The sequence below is a fragment of the Erythranthe guttata genome, chromosome 10, assembly GCF_056151865.1.
Source record: "Erythranthe guttata isolate IM_541 chromosome 10, IM_541, whole genome shotgun sequence".
NCBI lineage: Eukaryota > Viridiplantae > Streptophyta > Magnoliopsida > Lamiales > Phrymaceae > Erythranthe > Erythranthe guttata.
In genome coordinates this window covers 4630118-4645456 of record NC_142542.1, presented here as the reverse complement: position 1 = coordinate 4645456, position 15339 = coordinate 4630118, and the positions used below count along the sequence as shown (strand labels likewise).

Here is a 15339-nt window from a genome sequence, read left to right as displayed (position 1 = left end):
ATCACAAACTGTATTTTTATACAAAACGAGTACAAACTATAACACATTCCACGAAATCTAGATGATTATGTTAAATTTGACACCATAAAGGTGGAGTTGTAAGAAAGGTCATACTTGAGGGATATATGTAATTATCCAAACAAGAGGGGTTTTTTCATAAATTAACCATACCTCAGAAGGTGGTTGTAATTTACCCTTAATTTTATTATGTAAGGAATAAATGTAATTTGAGGAAAAAAAAAAAAGTTGGTTTATATTTTAGTGAGTAATTTTTATTAATGTAGTGGTCGATTATATACGAACGAACAAGAGATAAAGTTATGTAAATTTCCAAAAGTTTTGAAATCAAATTTCCAAATATTCTTGAAATTGTTGAATCAATTTCTTGTTATTGTGTCAATTAGCTTAAATTCGAATTTCGTCGTCAACGGTCGATGGGTCGAATTGTCACACATGATTAACCTAATGCAATTTACATCTCTCGTATGATTTTATAAGCGATTATACGAGAGTGTGAATCCTTGGTATGAAAGAAAATATTTCTTGTTATTGTCTTCGTTCCCGATCGAATACCTACCTGGCGTGTTAAATATTAATTCAAGCAACTCCACTTCTAATTTTCCATTTTGCAATAAATCCAATTAATTAATGATTATCCAAAATGGAAATTTCCAAGAAATTTCTACAGATACTGACTTGAGAGTTGAGACAATTACTTACTTATTTTATAAATAATATATCTTCAAAATATATTATTCTTTGCTTACATATTATTTTTTTGTTTCTATCTTTTTTGCTGTTTCAATCAAAAGGGCACTCATATTATTCCAAAAGGTATGCGCTCCTTTTTTAATCATATTTTTTCCTTATCTTTTTTTAGCTCTTCAGTTCTTTCCACAAACAGATTAAAAGTTCTGTCATATATCATATATTCGTAAAGTAAACGCGTAATTTGCTTTAAGAAAGCACGTTAATTGTAACTTAACCTTGCGCGAATATTTATCGAGCTTTCGAAACTGTGTTTGAGTTTCGTTTGATAAAAAAATGAGTCTAGGGTTTGAACGAGCTTTAATATGAGAATCGCGCGCTCGAATAACTTGCTTTTATTTACGTACTATATATTTATTTATTTTTCATTTTTAATAATCGTATCTTCAAGTTTGATGTTATGCTAATAAAAATTGAGTGCACGTGAGATTTTAACGAACAATCTCGAATTAGTTGTGTATCGAACTGGAAAAAATGTGTTAGAAATTATGCTAGGGAAAAAAAATCTAGATTATCTTGAATACCAGAAACAAACATAAAGTGATGGGTATACTATTTTTTTTAATAAATAAAAGAAATAATATATAATCATAATTTTAAACATTACAAAAAATGTGTATTGTGGGTACGTGTCTAGAAAATAATAAATAATAAATAATAAATAAGAATTAAGAACAACACATCGTTGCTTCCTGTGAAATTCATGATGAAACCCTAATTAAAGACGGAAATTTGTTAACTCCGTCAATCCCGTGACTCACTGACAAACAGCTACTCTGGTTAATAATTACATCATACAAATAAGAATATATATATATATATATATATACAATTTTTTACTGAGCTTATTCCTTACTTGTAACCTAAATATCTTAAAAGAAAAAAAGGGCGGCGATATACTCAATACTAAATAAATGTTGCTTTAATTTCTGTTGAAGAAAGAATATTATATATACAATATACATATATATATAATATATATATTATATATATATATAACAGCAGGAGGACTTGAATTAAAACAGAAGTTTCTGATCTTCTTCTGGCGAATGAAAAAGTGTTAACCGTTTAAATCTGCATTGATTTTTCTGCATGTGATATTTGGTGCGCAAAATTAATTTCTTTAATAATTACTACTTGATTTATATGCTTTTAATTATCACTAATTATTATTACGTTAATTAATTGTGTTATTGGTTTTGATTTGATTTGCAGGCGTGTTTTATATTCCATATATATTGATTTGGTAGTTCCACCAGATAAAGTTTATTCAACAACTTCGCTAGCTGCAGTTATCCTTACTCGGTATGTCTTTATTATTATTATTTTTATTTTTATTTTCTCCCCTTCAATTATTTCATTTATTGTGTATTTGTCGGTAATATATATACGTAATTAAAAAAAATTGTAGGCCACATAAATAAATACTACTATAAAAAAGGTAATGAATATATTCATAACTTTAAAAATCAAATTAAATTTCAAGAATCATGTGCGTTGTTTATAAATTATAACCCCTACGCTCCATTGTTGTGACAAATAATAAATTCTCAATTTCTCATATTTTTCTATTGGTAAAAACATTATTTATTTTAAATAAATAAATAGATGTATGATTTTAATTTACACAAAATCTTTATTTTTATTTTTATATTTTATTTATGTGAGTCGGCACAAAGGAAATCTAAAACATAGATCTAATAAGTCAATTAAGTGTTACATAATTTTATTTAAATAAAATAAAATTTATGCCACGTGTCAGTTGTTACTATCAAACAGAGAAACACTTGTTCTCGGGGTCGTCGGTCGGTCTTTTACTAATTTCCTCTTATTTTATTTTATTTTATTTTATTTATTCTTTTTTTTTTTTGATAAGATATTATTTATTTGTTTGATAATAGAAATATTAAGTGGCGTATTGCATGTGACCCATCTGTACAGAACTAGAAATAGGTGACGTGGCCACCCACTACGACGAAAGTGTGCGTCACACGTCTTCTTAAAGCGCGTGATTCTGCCGACCCGGTTTAAGTTTCAATCTAGGCATAATCCACAACTTAAGAGATTTTTATTTATTTGAATTTGAATTTTGAACTGGCCGACATATGTTTTATTCACCAAAATATCTACTAACTTTAATTCGGTATCACATTCCTTTTTATTTTTTAATTAATTTCAACAATATGCTAACTAAAAACCAATCTAACATGGTAACATTCCAACCGAAAAAGCAATTTCAAAAGTTTATTCCCAAAATCGACACCGATATTATATTCCTAGCCAGCATTAGGTAACGATTTATTGATGCTACACCCGATTGAAAAACATCTGTACCATAAATTCACTGTGCCTACATTTGGATGGTGAAAATTCAAATTTCAAATAATTTAATTCTAAAAAAATATTAGAATTGACAAACATAATAATTGACCGTAAAGACCAATAATGAATCATGTGTAGCAGATTCACAATATAAAAAAATAATATTTTTAATTTAGTAAATTACTTATAATTTATAAATTATATAATATATAATCAATATAAAACGAATCGTTATAATAATTACAAGAATTAAATGAAAAAAAGGAAACTTATAGTAGAAAACGAAAAGAAAATCAGTAGTAAAAATCGGGAAAATATCTGATAGTGGGAGATACGGTAAAAGCCGTAAATAAATAGATCTTTTGGGGGTTATTTGTAGAGAGAAGGTAAAATTCGGAAAAGCAGTTTTGTGGGAAATTTCCGAGAAACTTCGTTAAACGCTCTTTCTCTCCCGACTCTTCGCCTGCAACTGAACTGTAGTGCGGCCATAGCCGATTCTTCAGGTTTTTTGTTTGTATTGCCGTTATATTTACAGAAATACCGAGAATTTTTTTTTTCTTTTCGTTTTTTTTTTGATGTTTTAGAGTTTATTTGCTGAGTTGTTTCGATAAAGTGAAAACAAAGATAAAGTGTAAAGTGAAGTTCCGTAGTTTTGAAGTTTAATTTTTCTACTTTTTTTTTTTGGATGCCGGAATTCGTCTGAATCTCGAGATTTTTGGCAATGTCTGTACATTGCTGATTTGATTTTTTTGACAGAGATAAAACGGTGTCATCTCTCCTGCGGCGAACAGAAATCCAGAATGAGTGAGGAACACAGGACGTCGCCGTACAGGCGCAACCGGAACGATCCTGAAGCCGGTTACAGTAACCGGAACTATGACGAGGATGACGATTCCGGTTCGGGGCCGTTCAATATTGTGCGGACGAAAAGTGCTCCAATCGACCAGTTGCGTCGGTGGAGGGTGAGTTCAGTTTTAATCAAATTATTTTCCTGTTGGTCGGTGATTTTGTTGTGGTTTTTGTTGTAGTTCCATACTAGTTTCTAGCGAGAACCGCAGTTGCTCTGCCGTGTTCCTTATTTCCATTTGTAGTTCTTGTTTGGAACAGAATTGCTCTATTATGAATTACGTCGGGAACAAAATTGAGTTTGGTCCTGTTGCGTTAATGGAATTCACATAATGTTTCTTACATGATTCTTTATTCCAAATGCCCCACCCGCCTGCACTGTTAGGCTTGTGTATTGTGTTTTCTTGAATCTGTTGAGCAAGATTGGTTATCCAGGAATTTTGTTCTCGTATGATAAGCGTATCTTGGTACTGAAAGAAGTTGGCAATTGGCTAATTCTTACATGTTAATAGCATTTATAGATCTAAATAGAAATGTACTTGACATTTATTTTTAGCACTATATATACTTGTATTTTAAGACCAATAGGAATCTATGTTACGGGTGAATCGTGGTTTAGATTTTGCATGCTAGTTGTTGGTATGTTTGAGCCAGGCCTTAATCTTAGTTATAAAATTACTTGATTTCAGCAAGCTGCTCTTGTGTTGAATGCCTCTCGACGGTTTCGATATACATTGGACTTGAAGAAAGAAGAAGAGAAGAAGGAATTGATTGCTAAGATTAGAATGCATGCTCAAGTCATTCGGGTACCTATTTTTCTCATTCATAATTTTCTTGCCTTTCTATGCTCTCAACCAATTTGTTTGTAATCAATGGTTTCTTGAGCAGGCTGCTGTTCTTTTTCAAGCGGCTGGTAAAGGGGCTGGTAAAGGACTTAGTGGTAATTCTCTTTTATTCTGCTTCGGATAGTTAATTTTTGTTGATTGAGCTTCATTGAAAAAAAAGTGTAGTGAGAGTGACAGGTTATGTCATATTGAAGATGCCATTCTGCTAAGCTTGTTCCCACCAAATGAGTTCTGTTTCTCGTCTGCATGTATGTGTTTAGTGTTTTTCTTATTATTTCTGAGATGAAGCTTGTATTAGCTGGTTGTGCAATGGTAGGTCGGTAAGTATGATGAAACATAATGTTTCTTGTCATCATTCTTTTCAACCGCATTTGTGTAGGAATGTATACATTTTCAGTGTTTATAGTTGCATACCTGTTCATGTCATATTTCTTGATGATGTGATCTAGAATTTTGATGCCCACGTTAATTCCATCATTTTTGGGAGCATCAATTTAAACCATGGTTATCATAGTTATGTTTCTGTTTTTTAGGTCCAGGATCTGCAAAAGCACCTTCAACTGCATCTCCAACTGGTGATTTTGGTATCAGCACGGAGGAACTGGTTTCTATGTCCAGGGAGCACGATGTCACTTTTCTGCAGCAAAATGGAGGGGTAAGTTACCCACTGTGGTATCTGTAAACATCATTTTTTCTTGTTAGCTTGACTTTGGTATCGTGCTGTTCCGTACCTGTGTTTTCCTGATTCCTTTTCTTTTACTCTTTTCATCAGGTTAAAGGAGTGGCAGAGAAGTTGAAGTCTAATTTGGACTTAGGTGTTTCTGGAGAAGAGACTGACCTCATAAACCGAAAGAATGCTTTCGGATCGAATACATATCCTCGAAAGAAAGGGCGAAATTTCTGGGTGAGCATTGATATTTCCTGTTGTTAGTCCAGTCCTTTTGTGTTGTAAATGGAGTAAAAATTAGTCCATGGGTATAATTGGGAATATATCTTTTCTCTGATGTACAGAGTTTTGTCTGGGATGCTTGTCGAGATACCACACTGATCATCTTGATGGTCGCTGCAGCTGCTTCTTTAGCGCTGGGTATAAAGACTGAGGTGAGGTTAATAAGAGGATTTATTTCGTAAATTTAGACTATCAGGTTACAGAATATTATGACATTGATTTTCATTTTGAACCCCTGTCATAAGGACTATATTCTATAGTTGCTCTAGCGTCTTGTTTTCTGTACCTCTCTCCTCTATCTGAAATGCTTAATCTCATTGTTAGGGTATAAAAGAAGGTTGGTATGATGGAGGAAGCATTGCCATGGCAGTTCTTATTGTCATTATATTTACAGGTAAATCTCATTCCTGTGTGACTATATAATCTGATATTTCATTTTCTGCCATGTAAAGAAAAATATCTGTGTGCTATTGCTGCTGTGTTTGTATATGTGGCACTTCCACCCACTATATGTGCTTGATTTTATTTTGAGTGATCTGACGTCCGATATCTGTTTTATCAGTCTAATTTTATACGACAAAAATAATCTAGGACGGGGATAAGCGCCCCTACTATGTTACATATGTAGTTTTACTTATAAGTTAAGATCATCTAGAACAAACACGCCTTTCAATAAATAAAAAAGAGTCCTAATTACAAAATGACAATTGAATTAATTGGAACATAACTGTTCAAGATTCTATATCGTACGGATTCGTCAAATATGTACAGCGTTTCCTTTTATGATTAGCGCTGTCAACTTTAGCATGTTATGAGATGTGCATTAAACTTCTTGCAGCCGTAAGTGATTACAAACAATCCCTTCAATTCCAAAACTTGAATGAGGAGAAGCAAAACATACAAATGGAGGTATGTCTGATGCAGTGTAATAGTTCCTCTATTTTCCCCTTACTTTTTACTTACATTTCCTGGTGATTATTTTCAGGTTGTTAGAAGTGGGCGTAGAATTAAGGTTTCTATATTTGATTTAGTGGTTGGGGATGTTGTGCCTCTGAAAATTGGTGATCAGGTGAGGATTTTCTTCTCTCTTCTCTCTGCTTCACACACATATCTAATCTCCCCATCCCATTCCGAAAAAAATAAGAAGAAAAAAGAAAGAACTAATATATTTCCTTGATTTTGATTGACTTATTCATGCTTTCCTGTGTACAGGTACCCGCGGATGGACTTGTAGTCTCTGGGCACTCCTTGTCAATTGATGAATCAAGCATGACTGGGGAGAGTAAAATTGTGAGCTCAAGAGACTGTCTGCTGTATTTTTTTGGTTTTTATTGTGCGAGGATTCTTATGCAAATGAATTTTTGGTTTTAGGTTCACAAGGACTCGACTAGAGCACCTTTTCTTATGTCAGGATGCAAGGTTGCTGATGGGTATGGCAGCATGCTGGTAATATATGTAGAAGCACTTATATGCTTATATCCATTAGCAAATTCTCGCTGATGTTTAGATGGAAATACAGAAACTCTATGCTTGTGAAGTAGATAATCTTCTTAATACGATTATAAAACCATTCGCGCTCAGACAGTGTATTTCGTGGACAATGTCTATTTTTAGTATACATACTCAGTCACCATCTGTCTTATTTGCAGTTTTATGTGGTTGTTGATTGTTGATACTAACTTCATTGATTCTTATTTCCCAGGTAACAAGCGTCGGGATAAATACAGAATGGGGGTTACTTATGGCGAGCATATCAGAGGATAATGGTGAAGAGACACCATTGCAGGTTACTTTTATTGATATTTTGAACATCCATATTATGGATATTTTGTGCCTTGTATGATTAGTTGTTGGCTTCTGATTTTTTGGTTACGTTTTTCTGAGTTAGGTACGGTTGAATGGTGTTGCTACCTTTATTGGTATAGTTGGTCTTGCAGTAGCAGTAGCAGTGCTGATAATCCTTGTGATCAGGTAATTCTTGCATCTTTTGCTCTTATTTTCTGTTCAACAGATGGTATATGGTAAATTAACCTTTTTGATCTGCTAGGTTTTTTACCGGGCATACCACAGACCCCAATGGCAGAGTCCAATTCACAGCTGGGAAGACCAAATTTGGCGATGCAATAAATGGCTTCATAAAGATATTCACTGTTGCTGTATGTATACATTTAGATTATGATTTGGTATTAATCTTACCGTATGTTCATCTTAGAAATGTTTTGACTGGTCTGAACAAACTCCAGGTGACGATTGTAGTTGTTGCAGTACCAGAGGGTCTTCCATTGGCTGTTACTTTGACGTAAGTTTATATGTTATTATTAATTTTTCTGGTGGGTTTTATGCTCGCCTTTATATATACAAGTCTAGACAGCACCAAACTTTTTCTATTTCTTTCTTATCCATGAGGAGATGATTGAAATTGTACCTTTTACGTCATCATGCTTCCATGATATCATATTGTTCTAAAACATCGTTCTAATATCGTGATATAATCCTACATCACTACTTTAAGCCATCGTTCTAAACCATGGTTTGCTGATACTTCCTTTCATTCATTGCCACATTTCACCCTTGCAAATGTTGTACAAACACATGGTTCATTTTCTGTTTTGACTTTAATATATTTTTTTTGTAGGCTCGCATATTCTATGAGAAAAATGATGGCTGATAAGGCATTGGTATGCATACTTTCTCTGTACTTAAGGCATATACACCCTTATTTATTTTTCTTTATGTTCTATTATGGTTTCCCTGAGCCACATTACATGATTGGACTGCAGGTCAGGAGGCTGTCAGCCTGTGAAACTATGGGGTCTGCAACTACCATTTGCAGTGACAAAACTGGAACTCTAACTCTTAACCAGGTACTTTTCTGCTTTATCTCTTCACTTCCATCTTTTATTTTGAAGATGATATATGTATTTTTTTTGTGTGTGTACACTTTACAGATGACAGTAGTGGAGGTATATGCTTGTGGAAATAAAATGGATTCACCTGAAAACAAGTCTCTCGTTCCTCCAAGGGTCATCTCTTTGCTTATTGAAGGGATTGCTCAAAATTCAACTGGCAGCGTATTTGTGCCTGAGGTATTTTAGCAGAATTCTCTGATTAGTTTATGATTACTAGTGAATGTGCGTTCGAGTGTGTGCGTGTGTGTGTATAGTAGATTAGCTGAGGGCTCAGAGGGAGGTCATCTGGTAGATATTTCTTGCGCTGTGATGATTGTTTAAGTCCCTGGTAGACAACCATGTGATGCTTGGTACACACACACACACACACACACACACATATATATATATATATATATATATATATATATATATATATATATATATATATATATATATATATATATATATATATATTTCTTATTTTGAGTATACTAATTTTTATTTCTGGCTGTAACTTCCCACTAATAAACTTGTGTGCGTTTATTTTTGAAATTTGTGTTTAAATTTAAATGATGTAATATCTGTCATTTCTGTAAAAAAATAATGATTCATATAGTTTGGTTTAGACAATTGAAAGTAGAGCTAGCCACAAGTCCTTGGTTGTATGTTTTTTTTGATGAAGAAATTATAGTCAGCTAGTGTTCCTCCAGACCGCATCTCTTATCCAACATAGGGATACTCCTCATTAGTTCATTGACTTCTGAAACTAGTATTGACATAGATATCATTTATATGTTTAAATAATTGTCTCAACGATGTGGATTCTCTTTATTGACGCGTACTGCCAAGGACTTGTGAATAAGAGATGCCGTCTCTCTGTGATGCTGTATGGTTGAGCTTTATGAACAAAACAATACATTATCCTTTTCTTGCTCATATATACTTATTAAGCATTGCACTTTCTGTGGCTATTCTCTCATAGGGTGGGGGAGCTCTTGAAATTTCTGGATCACCAACCGAAAAGGCGATTCTGCAATGGGCAATTAATGTAACACCTTTTTTTTTGTCATTTTACTGGTATATGGTCCTCTTGCCTGCTTCAAAAACTTGATTTTATATGTTGTTCTGTCTTGTAGCTTGGAATGGATTTTGGCTCTGCTCGTTCCGATTCGGTGATAATTCATGCTTTCCCCTTCAACTCAGAGAAAAAACGGGGCGGTGTTGCTGTAAAGCTGGTAAGTTATATATTTATATATATTCAGATGGTATTTCAGAATTGTTTTCTTTCTCCGCGTTATTTTGCACAATAAGAAAGCACTTTCTTAACCACATGCTGTTTGTTATATGCTCTCTCCTTAGATGCCAATTAAATGTTTTCTTCTTTTGTTCCTTCTGTCAACAGTCAAATTCTGAAGTTCATGTGCACTGGAAAGGTGCTGCAGAAATGGTGCTTGCTTCTTGTACAAGTTACATTGATGCAAACGACAATGTGGTCCAGATGGATGAAGATAAGGTTTGTTCAAATGATCGACTGTAGTTAATAACAATCATTTTCTTGGAGTGATCCCATTACTCAATCTCTATTAGCTATATTAATTATTTGCTTGAACTTGGCAAGAAAATGTGTTCTGCGTAGTGTAATTTTCCGTGGAAAACAAAAAATTACATGGTTATGATGCCTGATCTTGACCTTGTCTAATGACAAACACATCACTCTCTATCTTTAAAGTGTTAATATGTTTATTTTTCTTGATATTTCAGCTACTAAGTACGTTTATTGTTCTTTGCAGGTAGCTTATTTTAAGAAAGCAATTGAAGATATGGCTGTAGGTAGTTTGCGTTGTGTTGCTATTGCCTATAGGACGTGTGAAATGGAGAAGGTTCCAACTAATGACGAGGAACTGGAAAAATGGCAGCTCCCTGAGGATGACCTCATTTTGCTCGCGATTGTTGGTATCAAGGTGCTCATGACTTGTATATCTTTTCTATAGAGATGACAATAATTTGCAATTTGAAATTATTCTCAATTTTTCTTGAAATTGTTTTCATTAATAAGTGAAAAATTTCAAGTTCACTGGCTTCCCATCTAATGCATGTATTCATTTAATTTAGTTCTCGCCTTATGCAGATTAGTTATTTGCATTTTTATCCTTCTCTTAATCCGTGAACAATAGCTTAATTAAAATACTGGAGTAACACTCCAGTGATTATATATCAATTTAATTGAACAGAAACTGGAAGAATTGTATAAATATGCTGCTGCTTACCATTGTCTCTTTCATTGGTTGCCTCTCTTGGATTCATCCATGAAGTTCTGTCTTCATCTTCTTTATGTTTTAACCTCTCTTTCTGGGTGCTGTTGGGGCCTTGTGTTTTATGATGTAGTTTACACTCATAACATAATTTCTTCCCACACGTTGATGATTTCTGGCATCTATATTGCAACTGCATCCTGCTTTTATTTATTTATTTATTTATTTATTTATTAATTTTTTTTTTTTTAACTCATCCTTCCAGCGTAAGTATATACTTCTCTGCATCTGTTCTCACTTGAAAAAGCTTGTTCTTAATGACGTTATGTTCAATGCAGGATCCCTGTCGGCCAGGTGTGAGAGAAGCCGTTCAGTTATGCGTTAATGCTGGTGTTAAGGTATGCACACTCTTTCTGCGAAATATGCACACAAAATGATGTATAACATTTGCGTGTTTTTTTTTTTTTTGGGAGGTGTGCTTTATGTTCCTCAGGTTGGTATATTCCCTTACTGTTTTGATAAATGATTTGTGGGTATTTTTCTGTCTCTATCATTTCTTCCCCCTTTCATTCTGTTGGAAAAAGGCAGATATAAATACGTTAATGTTTTTGAATTTTGTGGAGACAAGTATTCAGAAACTGTGTAGCATGAGATAGTTTTTTTGTTGTTGAGAAATTGCTCTGTAGGTTGTGTACTCGAAACTGAACAATTAAATAAAGAAGAACTACATCTTTTCAGTAGGTTCCCTAACTTGTACTTTTTGTGGTCTGGTTTTCTTGTAAATATTCTTATCGATGCTATATATCGGCTAATGGTTTAGCCAGAAACCGATTACCAACTATCTACTCTATAGTTTCCTGCACCCCTAGGTTTTCTGCCTCGAAACATTTATTTATATATTATTTTTATATCTACTTGCTTCTTCTTGATTATAAACTATGCAGTCATCTTGATTATTGTTAATAAAATTATAGGTTCGTATGGTCACTGGAGACAATCTTCAAACTGCTAGGGCAATAGCCTTGGAGTGTGGGATATTAGGGTCAGATGCAGATGCTACGGAGCCTAATCTTATTGAAGGAAAGACATTCCGTAACTATACTGAAGCACAGAGATTAGAAATGGCTGATAAAATTTCGGTATGTGCTCAACATTATTGCTGCTTAACTGTATGTGCGTTTGTGCTGGACACTGAAGTTTGTAACTGACTTGTTATAACATTTTTGCTAACAGGTAATGGGAAGGTCATCACCAAATGACAAACTCTTGCTGGTGCAAGCATTGAGGAAGAGGGGACACGTTGTTGCTGTGACCGGAGATGGTACTAATGATGCTCCTGCACTGCATGAGGTTTGCCTTTTCATTTGCCAGATATATTTGGACTGTGTCCTATGAATTACATTAAGAGATTCTCTGGTACTTGGATTATGTGACGGATATTTTCTTATCTACTCTGAACTGTGTTTTCTTTAGTCACAGCACTACTTTATTTGGGATTCCAGTTGGTTGTATAATATTGGATTTTAGATTAACCCGTTTTATGATTCATGGCTTCCATTTAATACAATTATGCGGCCGGAGGAATTTCCTTAATGAACGGTATATGTTTATGTGACTTTAGAAGAAGTACAGTACAATTTTAATTTCTTCTGCAAAAGATATCGCTTTCATTCGTGTAATCTGAAGTGAATATGGATTGACGCCATATCTTTCATGAATATTTGTATTATTGGATGCCTTAGGATTTGGTTATGGCAGCCATTACTGGTATTTTCAGAAGTAGGGTAGTTATTAAAAGGAGTTTTACTTGTTGTTTTTGTGTAATCTTTGACCTTTTCTTTTGGCATCATATGACATGTTTTCCAATTCCATCTTGGTGCAGGCTGATATTGGTCTTGCAATGGGTATTCAAGGCACCGAAGTCGCCAAAGAGAGCTCAGATATCATAATATTGGATGATAATTTTTCTTCCGTTGTAAAGGTTAGTTTTTGTATCTTGATTAAAATGATTTGTCTTGATTAATAAGAAATATTTGTTAAAGAGAACTGCAATTAGCCTTAGTGAATTAGTTGCATATTTAACCTTTCTTTTTTGATTTGTATATTTTATATAAAAGTACATCGTAATATACATATTCGTGTATCATTTGTCACTTTCTTGTTAAGGATTTTCTATGGGGATTGCTATCTCACTCTCATTTTCATGGGATTTGGACTGTTCTTAAGATTTAGTATTTTCTGCTTGTTGGGTCACCATTGTCAGCTAGTGATTAGAAAGTAATCTCTTTTGGTATTTAAGTCAGATGTACTTCCATCTTCTTAGGCAATTTGGATAAGCACTGCAGTTCATATAGGAATTTCTCGGATAGAATGATTAGGTCTATTATATTGATACCATGGGCACACGAAACTGGAGAATAAGTTTCTCTGTTTGGGCCCATCATCTTTTCTTACGCGGTTAAAGATTGGTAGCCGACAGTTGTGCCATTGGTTCTGTTGGTAAAAAAATATTTCTGTCAATTGCAGGTTGTTCGCTGGGGTAGATCGGTATATGCAAACATCCAGAAATTTATTCAATTTCAACTTACAGTTAATGTTGCAGCGCTGGTTATTAATGTTGTGGCCGCAGTGTCTTCGGGTAATGTTCCACTAAATGCTGTACAGGTGTGTGATCTCTTTCCCTCTCATATTCTTGTTTGTATGCCTTTCCCTTTCTATTTCATTAATTTCACTTCTCTACTTTCTGTGCAGCTTCTTTGGGTGAATCTTATCATGGACACACTAGGAGCTCTTGCACTGGCCACAGAGGCCCCTACAGATCACCTCATGAAGAGAAAACCCGTTGGTAGAAGGTTAGAATTTTTGCATACGTCTGAAGCTGTCATTTCTGCATTTGAAACAGTTGTTTACTGGCTGGGCCTATAAATGTCCTACTATGAAATCAGAAATATCATTGTACATTCATTATATGGGATGTTCTACATTTGCATTATCTCAATATTAGTTAAGTAATATGTGGATTATTTGCTGATCAAGGCATTATTTGCTGTTTTAGGGAACCTCTGATAACAAATATCATGTGGAGGAACTTGTTAATACAGGTATCGGATATATTTTCTGAACCAATGAAACAACAGTCTTATGTTAGGAATTAATATGGGTGATTATAATTTTTGCTTGTTGAATATTTTAGGCTATGTATCAAGTAACTGTGCTCCTGATATTGAATTTTGGTGGAATAAGCATCCTAAATCTGAAGCATGATGAGAAGGCCCATGCTTTCAAAGTGAAGAATACATTGATATTCAACGCCTTTGTCTTTTGTCAGGTATTTTGCACAGACTAGTCAGATTTGGATTTAGTAGGGGGTTTTAGTAGTCCTGTTTTATTTACTGAAGAGAATGGCGATTCCCCCTCTTCTCTCTATTAACCGGTTTGTTCTGAATGTCATAGATCTTCAATGAATTCAATGCTCGACAACCAGAACAAATGAACGTGTGGAAGGGAGTTACTAAAAACCGACTCTTCATGGGAATAGTTGGCATTGAAGTCGTGCTTCAGGTACTTCATTTTACATCCTAATAGTAGTAACTTGGGTACTTCATTCAGCCTTTTAACGTATTTATCTTGTTATGCATCCTCTTCTAGTTCATGATCATCTTTTTCCTGGGGAAGTTTGCGTCAACTGTTCGTCTCAGTTGGCAATTATGGCTTGTTTCCATTGCCATCGGTATTATCAGGTGCGTGTACAATTTTCTCTTAGTATACTCGAGTCTTGTGTTAAGTCTATTATTTAGTACGAATATTTTGCTTCTCTGTTGCAATGGCTATGTTTGTTTTTAAATATGACTTGCATTATCGCAAATAATATTCTTGTGTCTGATAAAAAAAGTACGTTTTTCTGCCTTTTGGTTATCAGCTGGCCCCTTGCTATTGTTGGAAAACTAATCCCAGTTCCGGAGAGAAATTTCGGCGAATACTTCAGGATTCGTCGAAAGAAGAACCCGACTGGTAAATACAGATTATTTTCTATGATTTAATAACATTGAAACGAAAGTCATTTTAAGCTAAATCAATCATCATTATCCCTGTTTTCAGGTAAAGGGGACGCTGATCAAGAGGTTTCCACATAACTGGATGACATCTGTATAGAGGCACAGAACACTAAACTCTCGACTAACTTTTAGGCATGCATTTCTAAATTAAGTTTTAATTTGGGTGTGTTACTTTCGTCTTCCGAGGTTGAGACAATTTTTGTTGATTGGTTTTTTTTTTGTTGAGCCCGCGTGAATATAAATATGTTGATAAAACTATTTTGCCTTCATAGGCCTTTCTTGATGCCTACCTAGTATATAGCCCTTCATTAAACGTTGTAATGAAATCGAAAAACTACAGACAAGTGAACCTCTGGATTTGCTTTTGTGGATTTATTTAAGCGTGTTTTGAATTTCCATTCGTTTCTTTGA

The 15339-nt window shown here is 34.1% G+C and overlaps 1 protein-coding gene across 8 annotated transcripts; it reads left to right on the top strand.

Moving 5' to 3' along the window:
- Nucleotides 1–615: 615 nt before the first annotated feature.
- Nucleotides 616–15326, top strand: ACA8 (autoinhibited Ca2+ -ATPase). 8 transcript variants are annotated; one of them, XM_088823682.1, is made up of 37 exons: nt 767–834; nt 1984–2073; nt 3847–3896; nt 3927–4052; nt 4626–4742; nt 4825–4876; nt 5315–5436; nt 5554–5685; nt 5793–5882; nt 6055–6124; nt 6569–6639; nt 6716–6799; nt 6943–7020; nt 7102–7176; nt 7433–7516; nt 7619–7701; nt 7778–7886; nt 7974–8029; nt 8366–8408; nt 8511–8594; nt 8679–8816; nt 9604–9669; nt 9758–9856; nt 10024–10134; nt 10412–10582; nt 11212–11271; nt 11848–12012; nt 12107–12223; nt 12756–12854; nt 13400–13537; nt 13625–13725; nt 13929–13974; nt 14067–14201; nt 14327–14434; nt 14522–14613; nt 14793–14884; nt 14972–15326. In XM_088823682.1, exons 3-37 carry the CDS (start codon nt 3891–3893, stop codon nt 15004–15006), a joined length of 3255 nt encoding a protein of 1084 aa, XP_088679808.1. In that variant the 5' UTR covers nt 767–834; nt 1984–2073; nt 3847–3890; the 3' UTR covers nt 15007–15326. The 8 variants fall into 8 exon arrangements, with proteins under 8 accessions (XP_088679804.1, XP_088679808.1, XP_088679802.1 ...); XM_088823676.1 differs by adding an exon at nt 3470–3593 and having other exon boundaries at nt 3847–4052; XM_088823677.1 differs by lacking the exon at nt 767–834 and adding exons at nt 1792–1872; nt 3470–3593 and having other exon boundaries at nt 3847–4052.
- The last annotated feature ends 13 nt before the right edge of the window (nt 15327–15339 follow it).